The 26,914-nt window shown below is 41.0% G+C and overlaps 1 protein-coding gene across 6 annotated transcripts in view; it reads left to right on the forward strand.

Annotated features, from left to right (window-relative positions):
- DCLK1 (doublecortin like kinase 1) overlaps positions 1–26,914 on the forward strand; it is a 344,058-nt gene that overhangs the window by 305,047 nt on the left and 12,097 nt on the right. For 3 of the 6 annotated variants that reach the window (XM_032403190.1, XM_032403189.1, XM_032403193.1), the window contains 5 exons: positions 1,002–1,079; positions 1,453–1,549; positions 3,373–3,453; positions 14,750–14,863; positions 20,336–20,409. In XM_032403190.1, the coding sequence (XP_032259081.1) occupies positions 1,002–1,079; positions 1,453–1,549; positions 3,373–3,453; positions 14,750–14,863; positions 20,336–20,409 (444 nt within the window). The remainder of the gene's footprint in view (positions 1–1,001; positions 1,080–1,452; positions 1,550–3,372; positions 3,454–14,749; positions 14,864–20,335; positions 20,410–26,914) is intronic. The other 3 variants (XM_032403188.1, XM_032403187.1, XM_032403192.1) reach the window with 1 other exon arrangement.

The raw sequence follows: 26,914 nt of genomic DNA on the forward strand, positions 1-26,914 counted from the left end.
CAAGGATCATAGGCCAAGTTCTGAGGCACTAGTCTAACACGGGAGGATTGGGGAAGGGTGGTGCAGCAAGGGGAGACGGCCTTACTTTCTCCCCTCAATGAGTGGCGCAAACGCACACCTCAAGGTCTAGGCTGTATCCTCTGGTGACCCATCAGAGATAGTTTTACTGCTTGACTATTGACCAGAAAGGCAGAAGAACAGAATAGAGGAGAAGGGAATGCCAGCCGGGAAATCCCTCAGGTGGGAGGTAGGGTAATGGGGACTTTTTTATCCATCAAATTTGAGTGAGTTGGGAGCTCACATGTGTAACCTTGCCTGACCTCCCTCAGAGCATGCTGCCTCGGGTTTGGCTACGTTTTCTAGTTTTCTGCCGTGAGTACTCTGACATCCTGCCGGGAGGGAGGGGCCCCGGGGAGAAAGAAGATTGAGTTGGGCTCTTGGAGGCCCTGGTTGGAACCCAGCTCTGCCACTGATGTGTGATCTTGAGCAAAACTATTTACCCCCCAGATCCTTGGTTTTCTCCTCTATAAAATAGGCAATAATACTTATCCTGTGTAATGTAAAGAGTGGTTGGAAAAACAGCATAAGATAACATATATCAGTGCTTTACAAATTGGAGAATGTCCTATATGTAATCATTTTTTTCTAACATCAGGGACTTAGTTTCAAGGGTCCATCCCTATCTTAAAATTGATATGACTATAATAAACCTTTTTGATGAAACCTCTCACTTACTGATACTTGGATATGATCCTAGGCATGCTTTACTTCGATGTTTATTCATATGTCTTACTCTCTTTCTCTCGTTCTCTCTCTCTTTTTTTATTCTTTCCTTGAATTCTGTTTAGCTGGTGGGTTTTAGTTTAGTGTTTGTTGTTGGGTTTTTAAATTTTGTTTAGCTTGGTTTTTGGTTTAGAATAGTAGAGTCATCTATTTTGCCAATGTCCCATAATTTGTCCTGGCCCGACTTTTGCTAACTCTAACATCACTTACTTTTGCAGATATGGCCTCAAGGTGGACATCTGGGCAGCTGGTGTAATCACTTACATCCTGCTGTGTGGTTTCCCTCCGTTCCGTGGGTACGGGCAGTCATCTTTTATTCAGCACCAACAAAGCATTTCTGTATTCTCTGAGTGATCCATTCTGCCTTCTTGCACAAAGGAGCCTGAAGCAGGAAAGGAACATAAGAACTTGACTTCCAGTGCCTGTTATTTTTTCTATGTTGTACATACTCATTTACATGCCTTCCATAAATATTCCTCATATAATTTAAAAACTCATTCTTTCCTAATTGTCCAAAACAGTTCCATGCTGACATTTTGAATGGCTTAAAAACACACATTTTACACATTTATGGGGAAAGGAAAGGCTTGAATGCCTAAGAGTGAAGAGACATACTCTGGGTTGACAATTTAGTGCTGTTTTTTTCCTTGTTGTGGTTCATCTAAACAGAAGCGGTGATGACCAGGAGGTGCTTTTCGATCAGATTTTGATGGGGCAAGTGGACTTTCCCTCTCCATACTGGGATAACGTTTCTGATTCGGCAAAGGTAGGTTTCCAGTGCGTTTCCTTTTCCTGAGAGCCTGTGTGTCTTAATGCAATTATTGATTTTGACTCATTTTGTGCAAAGAGACCTAATGATGTTGTAAATAAGATTTCTGTCCATTTTGGTTATAATTACCAGGTTTTCCAAGAGTTCACAGTCATCAAGTCTTCTGTTCGTAGCCATCTCAACTTATCAAGTGGTCTCTGTTCCCCTGTTTTCATCACTCCCTGTTGTCACTCCAGTTACGTTGCTATAGCCTCTTGCTATACCCAACCCACACCAGGCTGCCTTAGATTTCGACATAGCTTATGGCTTTATCTCTTTTGGGTCTCAACTCAATTTCATCCTCTCAGGGAAGCTTTCCCGGACCACCCTGTTTTCAGTTGCAGGTCTTTAATCTACCTAGCTCACCTTATCTTCCTCATCTGCTTTATTTTTCTCTATAGGACCTACACCCACATGTCCTTCTGGTATACCATCTAACTGCCTTTCTCTGTCTACCTTTATAGATAGGTAGATACAGATAGGCGGATACATCTTACTTATGTCATTTATTTTCTAATTTTCTCCCACTAGAACACAAATTTCATCAAGACAAGGATTTTTATGTATTTTGTTTATTATTATATCATCAATGCCTATGTAGTAACCAGTATATAACTAGTGCTTAGCATGTATTCAAATGAATGAATAAGAGAGCAACCTCTAAGAAAACTAAAAATCTTACATGGAGACATTGGTAGAGCTTGAGATAAAAAAGAAAACTCTTTAATTGATTCCTTAAACTTACGTCTCCAAGCATTGACTTAAATTTTTGAAAAATTGATGTTGAGAAATAATTGACTTTTGATTATTCAGTGTGTATGCCTTTCCTTTCTCTGTGTCCTGAGTGTGAGTTCAATTTAAAACCTGACTTTTTCTGTGGGGGTAGAGGTCTTTTTGCCTGTGAGCAATCTCTTCAGGAACCAATCTACCTCTCAGTGCTGTCACTCATAACAAGAGGGCTCAAAGTCATTGACAGATAGGACCATCTCCCACACCCCCATGTCACCTGGCAAAGGGCATCACACCAAATAGTTGCTTTAATAAGTCCCGGCCTATGTTGGAAACTGAATGAATGCCTTCTTGCACAAAGGAGCCTGAAGCAAGAAAAGAACATAATGAGAACTTTAAGGTAGAATCTCTACATCAGTGGAAATAAATCATCCCCATCACAGAATGGTACTCAGACCGTGAATGTAAGGAAGTGGATAACACATATCTAACCATTTTGTTACATGGGAACTTCTAATCCGAAGTGGACAAATGTATGACAGACTCATCATTAAAACCCAAGCTGTGCTTTCCTGGTCCAAATCATTTTGAACTCATGAGGAGGTCTCATTAATTTCAGAACCATTAAATCATTTGCCTCTTAATAGTTCCATTTTATTGGTATTGATTAATGTGGAAATTTTTGAAGCAATGTTAACAGATTTCTGTATTAAACTAACTTAGAAATCTGCCGTTCAAGTGTGAAATTCTAGACAAAGAAAGGAATATTAATTCTTTAACTTATATAATTTATTTCTTCTCTATTAAATACACTTTAATACACTTTCATTTTAATCTTCATTTCTTTTTTTTCTCCCAACTATAAGCCATATATTTATAGTTCTAAGTATTCACCTTTAACTTCTAAAGGTGTTAGATGGCTGTGGGTAAGTTGAGTTGATATATTTAAAATTTAGAGCTTTTCCAAACTAAAAGAGAACTTCCACATATGAAAATGCTCAGAATTTTGCCATAAAAATGAGACAAATGGAATCAAACGTTCCCTTCCACAGGAGCTCATCACCATGATGCTGTTGGTCGATGTCGATCAGCGATTTTCGGCTGTGCAAGTCCTTGAGCATCCCTGGGTTAATGTAAGTGACTTCCTCCTTTCCCTATATGTACTCCTAACGTTCCTTTCTAAAATTGCAGATTTCCTAATGATATCGCCTCCTTTGTAAAGTGTTGTGTTCATATTTGTTCCTCCCCTTCAAACACACCGGAACAGTGATGGGATCTCAGACTGTTCCTCTGATGGATCCGTGCTGACGTGTGCTGTCATGGTCCCCTGCACAGAGCCTTTCATTCGATTCAGATGGGGCTGCCTTCTGACTTGGGAGGTGCATGCACGTGGTCGCCAGCCCCCGCCCCCCAACCTACATTCTGAATACATCAATAAGAGCAGATTTTCTGAGTCAGTACCGCTTTTGCATGATTCCTACCAAAAATACAATTGACCCAAGGGTCTCCACATAAGCCTTGAAGTACTCCAATGCAGCACTTCTCAACCTTGAATTCGCTCACAAGTCACCTGGGGATCTTGTTAAAATGCAGATTCTAATGTCGTAGATGTGAGGCTCTGAATTTCTCAAAGCTCCCAGATGCCACTGCTGCTATTTGAGTACTAGAGTCGAATGATACATCTGTATGAAAGAATTCTCCGGAGCACAGTCGTTATATTTTGTCCCTATATCTCTCTACAATGGATTGATAAGGTTTGTTTTGAATCATAATATATGCATAGAGTGCTTCACTTATAAAGTCTGCCCAGGACTCTTTTAAGCACCTCACATACATTAACTGATGGTGTTCTTCCCAACAACTGTATAATCTAGGTACTATTGTAACCCTCATGGGTACATGGAAGCTCCAGACCTAGGTTTAATGGTTCTTAGAAGACAGACATGTGCATATTGATACGGACATGAACACAGGCAGGAACAAGTATAACATGGCTAGCTCGTTGATAGAAATTTTGCCAGCCTTCCTATGGCTTCAAGTGATCTGGCTGTGAGTTGAAGGCAACAAAATATTCCACTTCTCTAAATTATCACCATAGTGATTGGTCAGGTGGTTTTGTGTCTTTTTTCCCCCAAATCACTAATTTTAGGGATAACGTATGATTGAAAGCACAGTGTTGAGACAGACTACATCCAAGGTGACAAGAGCTTGGGATCTTGTTCATGTTCCACCACGTGATGGCCATGGGCCGAGGTTCTAGCACTTTTTTTATTTTTTTGTTTTTTGTTATTGTTTTTCTTGTTTTAAATTATTATTAACATATAATATAGTAGTTGTTTCAGGGGTAGAGGTCTGTGATTCATCAGTCTTACACAACACCCAGCACTCACCACAACACATACCCTCCCCAGTGCCCCTCACCCAGCCACCCCATCCCTCCACTCCCCTCCCCTCCAGCAGCCCTCAGTTTGTTTCCTGAGATGAAGAGTCTCTTATAGTTTGTCTTCCTCTCTGGTTTTGTCTTGTTTCATTTTTTCCTCTCTTCTATGATCCTCTGCCTTGTTTCTTAAATTCCACGTATCAGTGAGATCATATGATAATTGTCTTTCTCTGATTGACTTATTTTGCGTAGCATAATACCCTCTAGTTCCATCCACGTCATTGCAAATGGCAAGATTTCATTTTTTTTTTAAGATTTTATTTATTTAGGGCACTTGGGTGGCTCAGTTGGTTAAGCGACTGCCTTCGGCTCAGGTCATGGTCCTGGAGTCCCTGGATCAAGTCCTGCATCGGGCTCCCCGCTTGGCGGGGAGTCTGCTTCTCCCTCTGACCCTCCCCCCCTCATGTGCTTTCTCTCATTCTCTCTCTCTCTCAAATAAATAAATAAATAAAATCTTTAAAAAAAAAAGATTTTATTTATTTATTTGACAGAGAGAGACACAGCGAGAGAGGGAACACAAGCAGGGGAAGTGGGAGAGGGAAAAGCAGGCTTCCCGCCTAGCAGGGAGCCCGATGTGGGGCTTGATCCCAGGACCCTGGGATCATGACCTGAGCTGAAGGCAGACGCTTCACGACTGAGCCACCCAGGCGCCCCAAGATTTCTTTTTTTTTTTTTTGATGGCTGCGTAATATTCCATTGTAGATATATACCACATCTTCTTTTTCCGTTCATTTGTCAATGGACATCTGGGCTCTTTCCATAGTTTGGCTATTGTGGACATTGCTGCTATAAACATTGGGGTGCAGGTGCCCCTTCAGATTATTACATTTGTATCTTTGGGGTAAATACCCAGTAGTGCAATTGCTGGGTCGTAGGGTAGCTCTTTTCTAGCACTTTATGTGTAGAGATGTAAAACAGGAGGATATTTATGAATGTTGAATGTGAGGATAGATATACAGCTAAGGGTTGTTTTAAATATTTTCGTAGAGCAGAACTTCCTAATTGGTGTATAAATGTATAAAGATATCAATCCCCTCAGCCCTTGGGATGGTCAGGCAGGGCAGCTAGAGTCCAGAAGTGATCACCTCCAGCCTCAGAACCTTTGCATTTATCCCAGGGTGCTAAACAAAAGTTACCCTTTTCTATGAAGTGGGAAAAGTTAGGAAGTGTCTCAGGTAAGCCTAATAATAAACCTGCAGGATAGACAGAGTGGATATTATTGTACCCATTTTACAGGTGAGGAGACTGAGGCTAAGGTAAGTGATTTGCCCGGAGTAGCAAAGGTTGTGATTGAGTCAGAATTTGCAGCCAGGTCTCCTCACTCCAAGCCCATTTGCTTTAAAGTCCTATGCACTGAATTATATCTACCTGTCCTTTGTTATACATGAAAGCACCGTGAATATTGCAAAAGCATGCATGTGTACATCATATCGTTATAATGATTGTTCATGCAAGTTAGCAACATCTTCAAAGGAACTTACCTAGGTCGTGGCACCTTTCCCTTAGATTTGCAGGGAGGAAGAGGCACAGGCCTGCTGCAGCCTTTCCTGTGGCATCAGTTGGTTCTGATTGATCAACATGCTAATTAAAAGCCCATGATCTACAAATCGTCCAATTGCATGATAGCACTAGAAACAGTGGGACTCTGACCACACAGAATAAACCAGAAAATCAGAATTTGAAACATGGCCTTTGAAGGTTCACAAAGAGCCATAGAGGAAAGAGATTTCATAGACTGCAAATAGCCATTTTAGGTTTTTAAAGACGTTTTCGTCAGAGGACCCCCGCCTGGCAGGCCCGCCCTCTGGAAGCTCTGATACAGCAGACAGTCGCAGGGCATCGGAGGGAGGCCCCGCCAGCCAGCCTCTGGGTGGGGAGAGCGGTGCTATAGAGGGTTCCCTGGAGGAGGAGATGCCAGTGCTCTATCCCAAAGGAGGCGGGGAAGGAGATGTCCAGCAGAGCCAGCTCCGACAGGGTATGCATATCTGTTTTAAGATACCTTTGTGGATGGAAGCACATTTGTCTGTATATTCGGGGGGGGCTAGAAAGCAGTTAGAAGCACCCTTACCCTGATTCCAAACCAAATGACCCTGTATCCATATATATATTCCCAATTCCGTGGGATAAAGAAACAAAATTAGGAAGACTTTTGGCTGTTACCTTTGGAAAACTAGGTTGCTCCTTTCCCTAAAGCAGCATGTACATTTCTCAGCAGTAACTTTCTGCCTTCTCAACCAGCTTTGTACACATTTTTACACATGGTCCCACTTTGCTGATAATTAGGCTCCACCACGCCCTCTAAAACGTGGACTTTCGCTGTCATTTTAGTTTTCCCTCTCAGATTCCCTAAAGACATTTCTTAAAAGTTAGGATAACATTTAAGGGATTATCTAGGAGATTTAAAACTAAAAAGTACCCTTTTTATCATTCTAACAGACCTTAGATTCTGAGGGAAAAAACTATTGATGTTAGCAGAAACTTAAAAAAAAAAACAAACCCGAAATGTATGAAATGATTGCTTAACTTTTGAAATTGTATTTATATAGTAACTAAATCAGAAAAATGATTATTGTCTCAGAAACATAAATGAAAAAGCATATATAAGCTTTCACAACGAGCCTTTAGTGTTTTTCAAGATCTCTAAGTGCAACAAATGAACAACCAAGCAATCAAAATAAATAAATTAGGCATTTAAATGGAAGTCCATTTGACAAGACATTTTGCATTTGGTGATCAAATTATATCTGATCACCGCAGAGAACTCTACCTCAGGGGGAAAGAGGTAATAATAATTATCTGAGCCCTGAGGAAGTCGTCAGAAAGCATTTCCTGTACTCTCATTTGTCCTAATTGTCTCTGTTGCTTATCCAGTGACCTTTTCACTTGGTGCCCTTGGAATTGAAAAGGCAGTCCCTTATGAAACAGAGAGTAGAGCAATAGAATCGGAAAATCTAGTCAGCAAAAGTCACTTGTTTTAACCTTACTCTAGGCTCATTTTTTTCATTCACTCTGGGTGGGAATGCCATTGTGCTCCTTGGTGTTTTGGGCGCCTGCTCTGTTATGCAGAGAGTCATGAGCGAGGCATCTAGGTGGATTGTTCTAGCAAACCAGATGGACAAAGGCAGCATCAACGTGCAGCCAGGTGTCTAGGAGAGGAACGTGGGCTTCCGGAAGGAGCACCAGCTCACCCTCCTGTGGTAACCTTGGGACAGTCATTTCACTCCCTTAAATCTGTTTTTGTGTCTGTGAACTGAAGATAATAGAATCAGCCTCTTGGGTTGTTATGAGGATGGAGAAAGGAATATATATTTGAAGGGTCTGAGAGGACAGTCTTTAAGCACTAGCACTGTGTAGGTACTTGATACATATTTGGGGAATTTGGGTCTGAGAGAGGCAACAGCTCTGTCATCTGTTGCTATGTGCTGGTGAAATACAAATTGTGATGGATGTTGGCGTATGAGAAGTTTGATTGAGAAGGAGAACCTTCTCATCCTCCCCCCAAAAATTCCATTTGTGTACCCCCAGCTCCATGTAGATAATGTGTGCATTATCCGCTCTGTTGTATTCTTTAGTATCACAGTTGTTTCCTTTACCATGACTACAGAATACCAACAGGAATTGTCCTGGCTTAAGTTTATTTACCTTAGTGCTCATCTAGTAGAGAACCACGGGATTAAGGCACATAGGACACTGAAATTGACATTAATACATCTTGCTCATTCCAGGGATTGTGGAGAAAGTTGGGTCCCTTTCCCCCAAAGGACACTTTGTTGATAGAAAAGGTAGGTTAGTGATAAGTTCATAAATGTAATTGACATGTTCCCCCCCCAAAAATTCTCATTTGTAAATAGGATTAAATTATCACCATTGTAATATTCCAGATATATTACTATTATTGCATTTTTGTTTTCAAAGTGTTGACCTATTTTATCCCATGTTATTCTCCCGATACTAGGGTAAATGTCCATCTCAACACTACAATTCTTTGAGTTTATGTTTTACCTCCAATTATTTTCCTGATTTCATTGATGAGGAAACTGAGCCTCAGAGAAGTCTCCAGCGTAAAGCTCCGTGGAGTTTCTAGCACAAGGTCTGATGCTTGGATTTTGCCTCTAGTGATTCTGACTTAATTGGGCAGGCATCTGGGCAGGCAGCAGGAAATCTAAGAGCTCCCAGGTGGTTCTACAGTGAAACCAAGATTGAGAACCTCTGTCCTGGTGGAAAGAATGGGTTGAAATAAGTCAGGTGTAAGTATTTAGCCAATTCAAGACTTCTATCACCTTCCTGGCCTTTAAATTTTATTTTACTTCATGTGTCTCACCTTCCTACTCTTTTTTAAAAGGTAGTACTAAAAAATAAACAAACAAACAAACAAACAAACTACTAAGCCAAGATATTCAAAAAGAATAAAGAAGGAGAGGAAGAAGAAAAAATAAAAAAATAAGAGCCTGGATAATCTCCCGAGATATTCCATACTAACTAAAAGCAGCTCTCCCCACACAAAAATTTATATGCATTCATCTTGTGCTGGCGGAATTTGTTAGAAATTAAGAGAGCCCCCAGTGATACTGTAATAATAAATAAAACCATCTATTTATATTCATAAATTAGAAATGATGACATGGAGTCCCACTTTCCAATTGGGCATCTTACCTTCTCCCTTCTCCGAGCTAGATCATAATTTACTTCACATTTTCTCCTCCAGTGCAGTGTGAGGTGTAGACATAGAGGATGCATCGGCCCCAGCTGAACAGAGTCAAAGGTCCTGGGTGCCAGACAGCCGGAGATGGTTAGCAAGAGTCAAGAGGCCAAACCCTGGGATGCGAGAGGGAGCTGCGATTGAAGAGTACTCTAATGTACTTGAGAGATTGTTTAAAACTAAATCAGGATATTCTAGTAGTAAACGTCTCAAGACTGCCGTACTTCTCATAAATTCACAGATATTATTAATAACAGAGTCTGGTAATGAATTGACTGCAAATCAGATCCATGAGTTGAAAACAAAAATCCATGAGGGGAGGAGGGTTTTCTAAAGCATGACCCCTGGAATGGTTTCCCTGAGGAAAGAGGGGAATTCACTCCCCCCCAACCCCCCCACAGCTGCTCCCCAACATCCGCTGGAGAAATGGAGACCAGGAGGCTAGGTCTCCGAAAGACAGCTGTGAGAGTTCATTTTCCATTTTGCAAACTAATTTTGTTCTTGTCAGTTGCAATGCTCTGCCAAGTGGTGGATGGGAATTTCTAAATCAAAAACCACTAACCTCAAACCACAACCAGCGCATGTGAAACTTCAGAAACTACTCCCAGAAACTACATACCAGAACGTATGGTAATGATACTATAACTATTTGTAACATACTGCCAGGTCGGTCACGTTTAGAAAATTCATAGCACATTTTTGGCACACAATCTATTCAGAATAATGGTGATAAAGATGTATATATAAAAATGTATGTTTTTAATGGCCCTATTTATTTTATTGATGCAAGACAGTAAGTTAGCTAAATCTCCATCATCAATCTGTATGCCTCAGGTACAGATTAGGTCCCTGCAAAGCCAGTTGTTTATACCTTTTAATCCAATTATGCTCAGTCTTCAAAACTGATATAGAAACTCTGCAGACTTTTAGTTGCTGTGAGGGGTGCGTGTGTGTGTGTGTGTGTGTGCACGTGTGCGCGCCCGCATGCACGCACACCCCTCTCTGAGACACCTTATTTCATTGGAAAAAAAAACAACCCTGAAATGTTTTAAGATTTATGAAGTCAGAAGCATCTCTGACAACTTGTGAGGGTTGTTTCAAGACTTTCATTGCTTCAACATGAACTAATAACCCAAGGGAAGCTGAAACCTTCACTAGAATTTAAAGCTGGAGGTCTGAACCCTCAGGACCCAACATCTAAAAGAGTTGCAAAGAGTCTTGACAGGAGATCAGGACCAAGACAGAGCTGGGAAATAACAGCAACAACCATTCTGAGGGTGGTGAGAAAGCAAACTCTTAGCTCAGGAACTGGCAGGGGGAAGAAAAGCCAAGTAAAAAAAAGAAAGTTCTGGCTAAGATGTCACCACAGGTGGGGAAATGGGGAGATGGTGGGTTGGTGCAGCAGGGGATGAATTGCCCTCAGTAAGTCGGGAAGGGGCTGCTCCTATGGAATCCCTACTATTTGTTCTCTGTTTGCACCAAGCCCGTTCAACATAGCCTGTGTGGATCATAGGACCACGCTGTGACCCAATGCAACTTCATGTCATCCAGTGTCAGCCAGGCCTTCTGGTGCTGTCTGCCCCACAGAGGATTCGAGAGCCTGGCCGGAGTAGGTCACATTGCCACATCCCAGATTCGTGGACATCCAGTCTCTCCTTGACATAAAAGTCAACTGCATTCCACTGGGCCCCCTGACGTGCTCAGCATCCCTTTTACTGACCTCCATGCAGATGCTTCCCAGGCTCCACTGAGGCCTAGCCAGATATTCTGTTTTTTTCAGTCCCTAATTTAATCCTTCTTTCTCCTTACCATCGTGCCACTTTCATAGTGGGAGAGAGGACTCCTCAAATCCTAGCATTTAACTCTTGGGGAGCCCTTTGTAACCGATGCCATGCGAATGAATGCTCTGGATGGATGCAATGTGGTGTTGTGGAAAGAATACTTTCAGACCTGGTTCAGTCCTGACTCAACCGCTTTCTAGCTGTGTGACCTTGAGCAAATTACTTAACCTTGCTGAGCCTCAGTTTGCTCATCTTCGAAATGGTCCTAATAATGCATATCATCATAGAGGATAATCTGAGGCTTAAGGGGCTCGTATGTATAAATCACTCGCCAAGGGCCACATAGCACTTAACACCTGTGTCACCTTCCTCTCCCTGTCTTTCTCTTTTATCTTTGCTCCCCTCCACCTTCAAACTCGGGCCTCACCCTTTCTCTCCTTACTTCATCATGCATCAGGTAAACCTGCGCCTCCCCAGTGCAAACGGCTTCCCCTCCCTTCCATCCCTGCCCCTCACTCTGATTAGCTCGTCTCGTGTCTTCTGGCTCTTCCTTTCCAGCAGCTTCTGATCCTGAGACAGCAAATATGCTCAAGGTGTTGTTGTCCTAAAGAGAAAAACCTTCCTTCAGCCAGCTTCCCGATTATGTTTTTCACATTTGTTGTCATACAAATTTGCCATACAAATCGCTTTGCCTGAGCTAGCCTGGAACTCTATTAAGAGATGATTACACATACAAGTATAATCTTGGGGGTGAGGCCCAATGGGGAACCCCTGTCTCAGGCTGCTCCCTTTCCCTCAGGCAGAGCCCCAACCTCTGCCAGATACATGACACTAATACTTGGAAGACTCTCAGTAAACGCACGTCCTTTCATCCCTCGTCAAATGTTTAAATGCTTCCAAAATTCTAACTTAGATTCCAGAGGCCTGTTGTTCCATCCACCATTAAAAAAGCATTTTCTCCCTTGTGTTTAAAGCTCTGGATTGCAAGATTCTAATTCTTCGTGAGTGAGTGAAAGGTAGTTAGCCCTCCACACTTCCTACCCTTACACCCCTCTTATTAAAAAAAGCATTGTTTTTATTCCTAATGGAGACAAAGGCTTCCATCTCCGGATCTTTCTGGTAGTCATTTGTGGCCAGTCTTTTCCTGTTTTTTTTTCAGCTTTCTCCATCATTAACCAGATAAACTGGTTAACTCATTGTTTGGCAAACAGGCCTTGAGGTTTCCCACTCGCTCACTTCTGTACACCAAAACAGCAGTTCCCTGATCTCTAAGGGTCAATTGTTCCTCCTCATGAAGGACCAGGCTGGATGCCATAGTCCTCGTGAAGTCCGCTCTGTTCACAACTGAAAATACGTCCTCTCTCCTCTGAACTCCTTCCTTGTTTCTAGCTGAGCCACAAGGCTCCATGCCTTATGACAGCTCCTTCTTATCTTGTTGATCTGCTTTATTATTTGACATTGTGTGTGCATACTTTGTCTCTCAATTAGCCCACAAGGTTCTGGGGGGCAGAGACCATTTTTCTCCCACCCTCTGCCATCCCTGCATAGCCTGGGACAGAGTAAGTACTTTGTATGATCCCGTTTCTGTTCCCTCCCCAAGTATTATCCCACTGTTACCCTCATTGACCTTCACTTTATGTCTGACTCTTTTCACAATACGGATTTTTAAAAATTTTTTGAATTCACTCTGCAATCACTGGAAAGCATCCTTCTTCCAGATTTGATTTCAGGTGTGACTTAATAAGCATAATAATTGTTCCTTCTTCTAGCCATTAGTAAATCAGTCCAAGAATATCACAAATTGAGTATCCACTGTGAGCAGGGTGCTGAACCAGGGGCTCATATTAAAGATTACAGAAAATGTGGAAGATGTGATATAAAAGGGCAAGAGTTTGGAGTTGTTGATATGCTATATATATTTGCACTCTTTACATTCTTTTTGGTCTTAGGTGATTTCGTACATATATAACTTTTTTATGTAAATATATAGAGAGAGTTGAGAGTTATATATTACACATATATAGAGAGTTATATAGTTATATAGAGTTATATAGAGAGTTATATATATAGTTATATATAACTCTCCCTATATATAAGTTATGTATGTACATATATATGTTATATATGTTATATATGTACATATATAAGTTATATATGTGCGAAATCACCTGAGATCAAAAAGAATGTAAAGAGTGCAAAGATATATAATGTAAAACCATTAGGAGTTTACAGAAGAACCATTCTAATGAATTATGCCTCATGGGGGAAAAATGTTTTGGAACAGGTGATTTGGACCCATGTTTTGAAGAAAAAGAGAGGCCACAGGGTCCATAAGAGCAAAGCCCACGCCTCTTTTTGCTCACCAGCTTTCCCCACTACTTCCTGCAGTGCCTGGTCCACTGTAGACATGCAGTGAATAGCGCCTGAATGCATGAATAGCCAAACACTGAGGGAAGGGAAGACTAGGTTATGTAGAAGAGCGAGCATGTTATGCTAGGGAAGCAGCCATTTATTTTCCTGGGTGGAGCCAAGAAATAACATGCAAAATGATGGAAAGGAAAGAGAGAAGGAAAATGATGAATGGCATTGAAGTCTTGCCAGGAATTTTGGTTTTAACAGATAGTAACAAACACTTTATTATCCCTTCATTCATTTATTCCGCAAATACGTCTTAAGCATCTACTGTGTGCCAAAGCACTATGCTAAGACCCGAGGACTCTGTAGCGAACAGAACCCAGTCTCTGTCTTCAAGGACTGGGCAGCCTTTTCAACATGAGCTAGTAAGTGGCAGCACATACTTAGGGCTCTGGTTAGTGTTATCCTAACAGTCTTTAGCAAAGGGGAGCAATCTGTCTAGCCTCCATCATAGACAGCTCCGGCGGAGAGCAGAAGCCTTCGTTAAAAGGAGCCTCGATGTGAAGTACGTCAAAATAACAGATGATTTGAAGGCAGTGAGGAGGATTGAAAACCTAAGGAAGAACTTTTTGCCTGGGAGGTTGTCTGGGATTATAGAATGGTCGACTGAGGAGCTGTGGACCCAGCCTGAGTTTATTTATGGGCCCTTGCATGAGCCCAGGACTGTCAGTTGCCTCGTGTTGGGGTCTGAATGATGGGCTAAGAGGATAAAACTCTTGGTTCAGGAAAAAAAGATGTTTACATTGATTTTTTGTGGGGTTCAGATTTAACTTGCCCTTTGGCGTATGTCCCCAGAGCCCTGGCTGAAATCAGTTTTATTAGAAACCAAAAACAGAAGTAACAACTTTTATTTAGGGACAGAACTCTGGGGGTCAGATGACGCAGCAAATTAATTTTAAGGCAGGTGTGGAAATGAACAAGACCTCAGAGCGCTACTTCCAACAACAGACATTGGTTACTTTATTTCTGAAATCTTAGGAATTCTAAGATCCCAGCTTGTTACTAGAAGATCTCGGCCTCATTTTCCGTTTAGCTCATTTTTTTTTTTTCTTTTTCTCCTTTTTTCACTTCTTTCTTTTTTTTTTCCCCCCCAGGATGACGGCCTCCCAGAAAATGAACATCAGCTGTCAGTAGCTGGAAAGATAAAGAAGCATTTCAACACAGGCCCCAAGCCGAATAGCACGGCCGCTGGAGTTTCTGTCATAGCAGTAAGCATCTGAAATATCCACCTTAACTTTTTAAAAAGCAATCCACCTAAGAGACAGGCGTTACTCAGGAGATCCCACCCAGAGACAGCAGAATGGGTCATTTCTTTAGACAGCTCGACCACTTAATGCACCGGGGGAGGTTTGGGGCTTGTATATATGGTGTGTTTTTGCTGAACATTTCCCTAGGAGTCACATCATTATCCAACACCTCCAGGGTGTCTTGCAGGATATATTAATTTCATGATTTATTTTTTAAAGCAGAAAACCTCCCCCACAGTGGACTCTGTGCCAATGCAAACTTTGGGGCTCTGAGAAAAAGAGTTCCCAGTGTCCTTTTGCCAGGACCTGGAGGGAGAGGGAAGCCGAGAGAGACAACACTGCAGAGAGAGATCGGAACACTATAGATCTTTGTACGAGACCCAAATGAAAGCCAAAACATAGCAGGAGGCTTGCACAGTAAGATTTTCAGTGAAACTGAGTTGCTGTGAACACCCAAAGAAATAATGGTGTCTTGCTCCTTAGAAATCCCTGTTTTTAAACTTGAAAGTCTTTTACCATTTACCATTTTATTGATGTGGCTTCACAAGGATTTTTTTTTTTTTTGTCTGTTCTATACATGCAGACATACACTATATGCAATTTGATAGCAGCTCTAGGCAAAGATTAAATTGGGCAGAGAAATAATGAAACCTCATACTTCCTGGTGTCATATTCTAGAGTAAATATATTCAAGTCCCAGATTACTTGAGTTTTTAATAATTTCCTTTTTTCAGAGTATGTAAATTTTAACAGCATATTCCATGTGGAATCACTTGAGCTGTTTTTCTTTTCTCAACAAAGAGCTTAGACACTGCAATGTTGAATTTTAAAAAGTATATGTACTACGCAACAGTATCTTATGCTCATGAGCAATACTGAATGTTTTACCACTACTTTGGGTGTTCTATTCCCTTTCTCTTTCTCTTTTTCGGGTGTGTTAGAGCTCCAGATAAACTAAAGATAAATAAGTGACATATTCGATACAATCCATCCTAGATCTGGGTTACTAACTATTTGGTAGGAGCTTCCAGAATTTGCAGGTGGCACAAATGTATGCGTACTCTTTCTTGTACTGTTTGCATTTCATGTTTTTTGACTGAACCCTTTCCACAGTGAGTTACAAGTGAGTAACTGGCTCATGAGCCCACTCACAGTGTTAAGTCGAGACTCTTTCACATGCTCCTCAGTGCTGCTGAGGGTTTAAAATTGCAAGTTGTCCTTCTTGCCCTCTCTCTCTAGTTTGTTCTAAGGAAATTCAACGTAGAAGTACATTGTCCTTCATGTCTTTATAGATGTCAGTGTTCTTTGTGATCAGCTAATATTCAGTCAGTAATTTGGGGAAGTAACAATCTCATGGTGATTCTAAACTAAACCAGACCTTCTATACTCTGTTTTCATCATTCATTCAAGATATAAGTCTATTCCAAAATGTTCGATTCCACAATTTTCTTTTGGAATGGACTGCCAGCACGCTTGTCCATGAAAAGGACTGCTTTTCTACTCCCGCTGAGGGCTTACAAAGCTGCTAGAAAGGGTGCTTTCCCACCTTTGTCATTTTGTTTTTGTTTTCGTTTTTCTTGGTCTTTTATTTTAATTAGTCTTTGGTTAAGTTTGCCTTGGTTGCTCAATAATGGTTTGTTCACAGTATTCTGGGAGTCTTATAATGACCAAGGGCAGGAACTTCAGGGCAATTTTCCAGTGGATAGACAACACAGATTTGAGGAGAAATCCTACTTTAATCAAACGGGGATAAATTCCGAAACCTAATCCATCTGAGTTTATTAAAACTTTATCTAAGTAGATCTCAAAAAACTTAACTAGTATTTGAAGATCAAGGTCTATGGATCATGATTGGACCATTTTGAATACAATTTCATATCTGTTTCTCGGTTCATCACTAACATGTTTCCATGGAAACTGTACGAACTAGCAATATACTTATAAATTGCAAAACTGACAGTGTAGGGCTGAGTTATGCATTGTGTGCTTATTGAATCTTCTTTATTCACTACAAATGTAAAAAACATTCTCAACTTAACTCAGACTCAAAATAATTAACTATTTGGAGAAATATCTGGAAAGTGCCTTGTCCACTCTAAAGCACAATTCACATGTTAATTAGTATCACTAGTATTTTAAGCATGAAAGAGAGCACAACTGTAAATTTCAGGGGTTGTTTCAGGAGAATCTGGCCTGCCATGCATCCTCTCCAGAATGCTTTTCTCTCATAAATGTCCACACCCTCCATTAGAACCTGGGAGTGGTCACCAGTGGCAGGGAGGGGCTGGGGATCAGAAGTTGGCCAATTTAGCTGCCTTCGTGAATAACTTTCAGAATAGCATTGGATAAGTCAATTTACACTCCACAGCAGTTTTCCCATTCTTACAGGGCAAAGACTAAGTCTCAGGGGACTATCACAAGAGAAAGGAGCCCTGGCATTAAATAATACAGTTGACCCTTGAACAACACGGGTGTGAACTGCATGGGTCCACTTAGATGTGGATTGTTTTTAAATAAATACAAGACTGTAAGTGTATTTTCTCTTATGATTTTCTTAATGACATGTTCTTTTCTCCAGCTTACTTAATTTATACAGTATGTAATACATATCCAAAATATGTGTTAATCGACTGTTTATGTTATCAGTAAGGCTTCCTCTGGTTAGCAGTAGGCTCTTAGTAGTTAAGTTTTTTTGGGGGGGGGTCAAAATTTATACATGGATTTCCGACTGTGCTGGGGGTCAGCATCCCTAACCCTCTCATTGTTCAAGAGTCAACTGTATTCCAATTCAAACTAAACTAAGGTTTTCAGCATCCCTAACCCTCTCATTGTTCAAGAGTCAACTGTATTCCAATTCAAACTAAACTAAGGTTTATCTGCAAAAGAATGACATTCTGCTGTGAGGCAGAATATAAGCGGTAGGTAGGAGGAATAGCGTTCATAAATGGTGCATTCTGTCAACACCATTTGGCAATTTAATAATGCAATATAATTATTTATTCATCTACGTGAAAATTCCTGTAATTAATATAATTTTGTAATGGCTTCTATTGATAGATACAGAAAAAAATTGATTGCAGCACAAATTTCATTCAGATAATTTTTTTCCCACAGGCATGTATGCTCTCCCCAGAGGCTATAAAATAATGTATTTTGTTTTAAACTGCCTCTATGGGACTGATTGTTTGGAAATTACATACACCCTTTAAAATGAAAAATTCTACTATAGAATGTAGTGTCCATCAGCTTGTATTTTCAGGAAATCAACAATTAAATCATTAGTCTTTAACTGTCACTTTTCCTTCCTTAGATAGAAATCTAACTACCCAGTGGAGATTGGCAATGCTTATAAAGGAATTTGGGGCACTTTTTTTTTTTTCCTAGAGTGACAAAGGAAAAAAAGCATACTGTCATAACAAACAAGATCTAGTCACAGATGTAATTTATGACGTGAGCGTAGTTTAGCATGCGCTCATGGTTCTGAACCTCAGTGTTTTTTTGTTCCTGTTGTCATTTTTTTCTTCTCTGCTTTCCACCCCCTCCATCATTAAGACCAAAGAAAGGACAAATGATAACTTTATATTAAGGTTGCAAGAGGTCCTCAAGTTGGCCAGGAGAGTAATTACCAGCTGGAGGCTTGCCGGGATCATCTGGCCCTTCTAAAAGGAGAAAGGGTGTTCTGACATTGAGGTCAGGCAACGTGATTAGGTGGAAACCCATTGCTGTCCTTGTAACTGCTGCCTCTCAGAAAGACTCCTTTGTCCCTTTACTACCTTTCCCAGTAGTTGGGGGATTAAAACACACACACACACACATACACACACACACACACACACAGCAGAACAGAGAAAGGGAAACAAAAGGTTATTAAAATGCAATTTATAGACATAAAATGGAATTAGAGATGACATTTTAACGGTGGACTTCTTGGGAGCTGAGGGAGGGAGGGAGGCATTATTAGATTTGCTCAGCTTGATGAAGAACCGATGACTAAGATGTCAGTTCCAATTTATTTTTCCTCATTTAATTCTGTTTATTATTTTAACCGATAATTTTCCTAATGCTTTAAAGTTCTTCTTTTGCATTTTGCTCATGCAAATGGAGCATTTCCGTCTAATTGAACGAATCCATACTAATCAGTGTGCAAATAATTGTGATTCTGGGAAGCTGAGTTGTACACGGAGTCCCACTAGCGCGTTCCCGTGTGTCCTGTTATGGGACACTTTGCCTGTAGATGGCAACAGAGGACTAGTTACTAAGTAGCCAACTCTGAACTAAAACAAAAACGCGGGACTTCATATGACTCCCGTTTAACCGCAAGGGGACTTGGATTTTTTTTTTTCCTAAATGAAACGAAATGCACTTTTTTTTTTTTTTTAGGATTAAAATCTCACATTGCTGTTCTGTGAACACTGGGATAGCCTAGTTTATAATCAGAACACCAACCACACCCCCCAGCAGTTTTTAGTTTGAACACCTGGTGCCCCAGCATGTTGTTGCAATGCCTTTGTGAATTCAGAAGTAGAAACTGTGAGCACGGCGCTGGTACCACACTTGAAAGCACTCATGAGCGGCTCTCTAAAGAAAAGCGTGCAAGTTGCATCCTCTCAGGGGACGGCATGGGGGTGTGGGCATACAGCATGATTACTGTTTTCCAACTGGGGGACTGAATCTTTCATTCCTAGGTAGCCAAAGGCTGACATCTTATTCCAGGATGAACAACTTTGAGAACTTACTCTGTCTTCTATTTATTGTACCTTTTGTTGATCATAAGCACTTAACTGTACATACGCATTTTTAACATACAGTGAAAATTCTTTTTCCTTTTCTTTTCTATATTTTCAGAGAGAAAACTTACTGTTTTATATTATATCTTTTTAGTTCTGAAATGTAATTAAGATTCGCCTTTAAGAGTAGCTCTGCTTTTGAAGATTAACTCTTAAAGAAAGAAATCCAAACTGTTGTGACTTGTGAGGGTTCCTTTCATCTTTTATTTCATATGCACGAAGCCCTCAAATTTAAGCCTGATGGGGTAAGATGGGGAGGAGGGAGTCCAATCTGCTTTCTCTTAGGTGACTAAAACGGATTTCAGTACTTTATTTAATTGTAACGCATTTTCCATTCTATGGCATATGAAGAGGTGTTTATATCTTTTGAAATTGAGAGGACATTATTAAATGTGCATTCAAAACCTTGTCTGACAAATTAGATCTATTCTAACAAATTGGCCTCCGAGATATTCATGAGGGATTAGTGTCTTTTCTTGCCTTTTTATTTTCAATGTGCAGATTTAGGATATTAGCTAGTCACCCTGCAAAAGAGGCATGGTAACTATATCTCAATATATAGTCAATGAAGAACAGCTTGGTCTGGAGTCGTAATTCTCTAGCACAATGTCGATCCACTGAGTTGCCCCCATTTCTCTCTGCTCAGCTGGACCACGGGTTTACCATCAAGAGATCAGGGTCTTTGGACTACTACCAACAACCAGGAATGTATTGGATAAGGTATGAGATGGTGCAGCTCAACAGTCAGTGTTTCCATGGCAACGTGCTGGCAGTCTCCATTAACCAGTTCCTTCAGTGGATAAACATGCTTTTGATTTGTTATCCAGTCCATATGCTGCTTTATCAGTTTCATTTTAATCTTGATTGAGATGCCACACCCCCTCATTCCTTTTTTTCACCCATTATTCACACTGACATTTGCCAGCTTTCTTTCCATTGCACATGCTCAGTATCAATTTTCCTTACAGTTAAAAGGACAGTATATTTAGCGTTAATGCCAAAGCCTTTTCCTGATGTTGTTAATTAAAACAATGATTTCTGGTGCTCTTCTGTCCCGTAACAAATGGAAGAACAATAGTGCCTTAGTGTACGTTCTATAGAAGTATATACTGTCATTTTAAAGTCATCAAGCCCAACCTTGACCTTACTAGATGGATGAAACAATGCATTTACACGTTAGCAGTAGAAGCTCCTCCAAGTACAATGGGCTATAGAATGCATTGTGTGTGTTGGTAAGCTTGTGTTTTCAAATTCTCCACCTTTCTGTTTTGTTTTGTTTTCGTTTTATTGTTACCTCTCTCCCCCTGGAAATCCCTTTATGTACTAGCTATTGCATGAATCTATTTTTCAATATTTTGTAACTGTCAGATTACTTAGCTGGCTTATCTGCAGAAGCAAACGGGGCTGTGTATGGGAGGTATCGATTTTTTTTTTTTTTTAACTGGGTTAAGAATTCTATCCAATCATTTTCTATTCTAGTCAACTGCCCTGGCATTTCCTTCAAGGGGTATTGTTTGTGTCTCTTTAAGTTATCCACAGGCAGGATGGTTTTTGATGATTTGGAAAATTTACTCGGAGAAGTCCCAGGGAACTTTCCTCCTCCATCTTAATGTTTCTGAAATGATCTCCTGGTAAAGCTCCACATCTTTGTGTTTGCTAAGGAAAGTTCAGTATTTGTTTCCCCCAAATGATGGAGCCTATCTGCAGTAATGTAGTGGCTACCTGATGTTTTTTTCATGGATTAGACTACTAAATTTTACAAAAAGAGAAATATGTATGTATGTGTGTTTATATATATGGGTGTATGTGTATACACATACACACACATACAATACATAATTTTAACCCCCAATAAATTATTCCTAATTTTTATTTCTACACTCAAAACAAAGGACTTAAGGAAGCAGTAAAGGGCACACTTTGACAAACTATCCAATATACTAAAATCATGATAATTTCCAAGTCTGTTTAAAGCAAGAAAACACCTAAACTTAAATGAAATGTTTTACCATCAGGTTTACACAGAAGCCTGTTTCTGTCTTGTAGACTGAGAAGCATGCAGGAGTTGCAACACAACCTTTCTTATTTACTTAAGTAAAATAGCTTTATAGGTATAGCAAGAACTTTGTTTTATTTATAACCTTTTGGGGGGATTAATCATGATTTCCCTTTATGCAGACTCTTCTTTTTGACGTTTTAATGTAGAATATGGTCCATTCGTCTTTTACGTTTTACTGAAAGATAATCTGCATTCAGAAGGGTACAGGTATCACGAATGCACGTTCCAGTGAATTCTCACAAACGGAACACACCCCTGTAAGCAGGACCCAGATCGGGCACAGAGCATTTCTAGCACCTCCAGAGACCCCCTCCCTCCACCCCCCAGGAGGGTCACGTAGCCCCAAGGGTAGACACTGACCGGGACTCTATCCACATTAATTAGCTTTGCCTGGTTTTGTACTTTATATAAATCAAATCACACCATGCTCCGCCCTTTTTTTTTTTTAAATTGTATGCCTCCTAACCTCAGGCATAGTAGAAAAATATATATGAGTAAAGTTGATCTACAATTAAAAGTATGCATCAAATATGTCTAATTACAGTTGTGCATGTTTGTATAACAAAAACGGCACATACAAATATATAATTTCAAAAAGAAAACTCTAGAAAATGACATTGCTAAATTTGTGGGAGTAAGGGTGGGAGCAAAATGCCAAGTAAACACAATAATTAATAAACATAGCCAAGTAAAAAAAGGCCATTTGACTAAAATCCTAGTGATGGTTCCCATCAGCAGACAAAATGACACATCCCTGAATAATGGGCAGGAGCAGATGGGAGATAATCTCTTTTTTCTTCCACACATAAACTGCTCTGTTTTCCAGCTGGGGGCAGTAACAACAATGTTTATAGTTAATGCTGTAGTAAACAGCAAACCCAGTATGTAAAGTTAAATTGGAGAAACGATGCTAAAAACTCATCGGCATATATGCTTAATTAGGAAGTTTTATAATGCCATTTAGCCTCAGAACGAACACACTCTCCTCACCGATTGCAAATGCTTGCCTTTTATCTCCACGGAAGTGGGAGCATTTGTCTAACCATGGTGGCAGCCAACTTCCAACATAAACAATCATTACAGGCAAACATCCCCGCTCCCGATTGTTGTGTTTACAAGTGCTCGTGGCTGTTTTCGCTACTCTGAGCAGAACGCTTGGGTCGTGGTTGCTTTTTGTAAAGCAGCTCACATCAGGGCATAGGCTAGAAAAAGCATCTCTTCGGGGTGCCCAGAATTGTCATGTCCCTCTTAACAGGCTTTTTGGTGATGGTGGAGAAATGGCGGGGGTCCATCTTCCTCTTTCTCCTTCGTTCTCTTGCCTCTTAACAGAGAGCTGCTTCCAAGCTGTAGCCAAGGGAGCAGCATCGTGCTTGGCCCGTTTTTCCAGGAGACCTTGCTCCTGTCACCTTGAGTCCAGAGGGGACCCTCCCCCAGGAGTGAGCTGCCTGGGCCATTCGGCTCCCTCATGGCCTTACTGCAAGCCACTGGAAAACATTTACATCTCATTACATTCCCCACCCCCCACCCGGTCCTGAAGATGCGTCCTGATCCAAAGGGGATGTGGTCACACATATTGTGTGCCTCTCTCAAGTGAAGCTGTCACTGGCAGGTGCTGTGGCCAACAGCACATGAAGAAGAACCCTGCATCTTTTGCAACGGCCAGAACGGGGTAACCCGATTAAATAAAACAAACATCAAAACAAGACAGAAGCTAAAAATGCTAAATACGATAAAACGCGGAGGTGAGCTAGGACAAAAGGGTGGTTGAGTTCCCAGGCATGACGTGACTCAAATGTGCATATTGGATTCAAGCACCGTCCTGAAACAGTGAGTAATGAGGCAGAGCGGTGGCAGCCCCACGCAGTCTTTGCAAGGCTATTAAATGCTGTCATGCTCGGCTGTTAAAAGGAATGGGGTCAGTTAAATGCATCTTGCTTGGTGTGGGTCTGAAAGACGAGTTCCCACGAAAGCCAGGGAGGAACCCCAGCGTGGTGCCAGGAGGGCTCCTAGGCCAGCCTCAGCCCCAGCCAAACGCCCACGGCAAGTTGCATGCGTTGTGGGCTGTTTCACTGCACGTCGCCTTGGCCTTGCTCGGCCCTTGAGAAAGCGCTCCCCGATGAGAGAGCACTGCCAGAGGGACGAGCAGATGCCTCTGTTCCAGCAAGGATTAACCACCCTACTCCACGCTAGCCCCGAGACTCCCTCTGTAACAGAGAGTTTAACACGTAGAGGAGACAGAGATTTAAACTTCAAAACCCACCCAAACTGTGGTTACAGAGAAAAGGATCAGGCAAGTAGGAAGTTTGCGTTTGCAGCCTTGATGTTAAAAAGTGAAGCCGCCAAGAGGCTCAAAATATGGGTGATGCCTCGCACTGTCCTTCCACAAACGGTATTGAGAGGAGCACAGAGAGAGCGAGACGTCTGTGTTCTTTCCCCAAGTCAAACAGGTTGCTCACTGTTGGAGATTTTCTTTTTCTTTTCAGAGGCCTCTTAAGAGAGGATGCCAACCATATCTCTCTGTCTTTTTAAAAATATAACTTTCTTGTTACTGAAATGAGAAGTGGCCATGGCATTCCAAGACTTACTAATTGGCTGTAAACTGAAGCAAGATTTTATACTTCTCCTGACATCCTCAATGATTCGGTATCAATCGAAAGTTTGGTGGTATCCTATCCTATTTATTTTTGACCTTGCTTAGGAACCTCTTTTTTTCTTTTTGATTTAAAAAAAAAATCTCCACTCATCTACATATTTATTCCTGCCATACTTTGACTCCAAACATTCCCCAGTGATGGTCACTGATATGCTATAGGTTTTATTAGGTGTAAACATGTAGGAAAGGAGAGTCATGAAGAACTTAATCATGAGTATAGACACACTGTTATTTATTCAGAAAGAGTGCAAATGTCCATCTGCTGAAGTCAGACGATTCTCGAATTCATGTGAGCCACATGACACTTTCAGAAACCAAAAAGTCTTGAAAAGTGAGATGAAATGAACTTGGGCCAAGATTGGCAGCATGGCATGAGGAGAGTTGGCCACTTTGCTGTCAGGAAGCCCGGGTTGGGGATCTAGCCCGTGGTGCTTCCCGCCGTGTGACCTTAGGCAAGTTACATGGTTTTCTCTGATTCTCCATTTCCCCACCTATACGCATGAGAAGAGTATTACCGACCTCCCAAATCTGTGGTGAGGATTAGAGCTGCCTATGCCAAAGTGCCTTCACCGACCCCACAGCCCAAAGGAAGAGCTCAGAAAAGACGGCTTCCCTCACAGGGTCTCCCTCACTTCCACGAGAAAACCATCCACTCCACACAGCAGCCAGATTTTCCTGAGAAAACGGGTCTCCTCGCTGCAGATCGAAGCATTTGTGATTAAACTTGAACTTTTTTGATGCTCTGATTGGGAGAAACTGCTAAGTAACTTACAGGATTCATGAGCATTCGTGGCATTAAATTTTACTTAAGGTAGTCTATTGCCAAAAATCCTAGGGACGTGTAAGTTTTAAATGTTACCCTCTAGGGCAGAGATTGGCAAACTACAGTCAATGGGCCAAGTGGCACCCACTGCCTGTTTTCGTGAAGAAAGTTTTATTGGGAAGCAGCCACACTCATTCATTTATAAATTGCCTATGGCTGTTTTTGTCAGAGAGTTGAGTAGTTGGGTCAAAGAATTGTATGGCCTGCAAAGGCTAGAATATTAACTATTTGGCCTTCCCAGAAAAAATTTTTTGACTCCTATTCTAGGGGGAAAATGTTTCTAAATTAAACGCACCTTCTGGTGGGCTTGTTAAAATCTGTATCTCTACCATTTACTGGAATGCCTGGCACATAGGAGGCCCTCAATAAATATTTGTTAAATTAATGAATAAATGATTGAACTGTATAATCAAGGGACCATTAATATAGAGAAACCTTAATTTTGAGGATAAACATGTTTTTGAAGGATTTGGAGTAAATTCAAGTTTGGACAATCAAATTACATATGAGATGCTCTAGGATAGCATTCCATTTATAGCAACCTGAGAGTAAGTCTTTCAGTAAAGCTAAAAAGTTGTTTTTGTAAAAAAGGAATTACCCATGACTTATCTGCTTAGTAAATTCTAAATTTTTATAGATTTTCATCAGATTAACTATGGCTGTGGTTATGCTTTAGTTTACTAGAATGATGAAGGAAAACCAAGATGGCAGCTCAGTTTAGCTTCTATTATGAGAAAATCAGGGTCTGTAGGGCAGAGGAAACACATGAATTTTGTCCTCTAGAAGCCTGAGCTCAGCAAGTGGCTATAATTTTAACCCTCTGGTGGGAGGCCATGGGAAACCCATTGTAGAGAACAAGGACAATTTGGGATTCCATTAAGAACAGAGCACCAGGAGGAGCCTATGTTTAAGATGGTGGAGAAGCATGGGGGCGGCTCTGCCCCCGGGAAGTAAGGAGTAACATTTAAGAGAGTCACACCTAGAAAGTAGCTTAGAAGGCTACTAGGTTTCATTCCACAAGACATCCTTTTGCCATTTTAATAGTCTTCACTTCAGGGAAGTACCATGTCATATATCCAGATACGGTGCAGTTCCTGGCGCAACCCCAAAAGGATATTAAAGCAAAACAAAACAGAATCGTAACAAGCATGACAGTAAGCCAAATAAAATGAGGAGGGTGGATATCTCAATCGATTTGCCAGTTTAATTTTACTAGCAGGCAAAACATTTCCAGAGTGGCAAGGAAATCGTAACTCAGTCCCTACAGAGTGAGGGTGAGCAAGGGGAAGGGTTCCTGAGATTAATGCCCCAACAGCTGCATCCTCAGTTCAGTCTCCTTGGTGGTATGAATAATGGATGGGCTAAAAGGCAAAATGCACAATAATGTTCTTTTATTAATGAAATGAAGACGACTTGTGATGGCTAGCAATAAATTAAGAGCAGCAAAAACGGAAAATCAGGCAACGTTTGCCTCTGAAAAATGCAGTTACTTAAATGCAATAATTACTGCCACGACAGAAAACATTGCCTCACAACTTAAATGAGGTGCATCCCTTGCAAGTCCTGCACGTATATTGCAGAACAGAATTAGTTTTGATCCAGAGACTGCAAGGCCTATTGTTTGCTAAGAGAAAAACGTAACCCATTAGTGTAGATTGATGGTGATATTAAGCATATTCATAGTATTTCG

The sequence above is a fragment of the Phoca vitulina genome, unplaced genomic scaffold, assembly GCF_004348235.1.
Source record: "Phoca vitulina isolate PV1807 unplaced genomic scaffold, GSC_HSeal_1.0 scaffold5, whole genome shotgun sequence".
NCBI classification, from domain to species: Eukaryota; Metazoa; Chordata; class Mammalia; order Carnivora; family Phocidae; genus Phoca; species Phoca vitulina.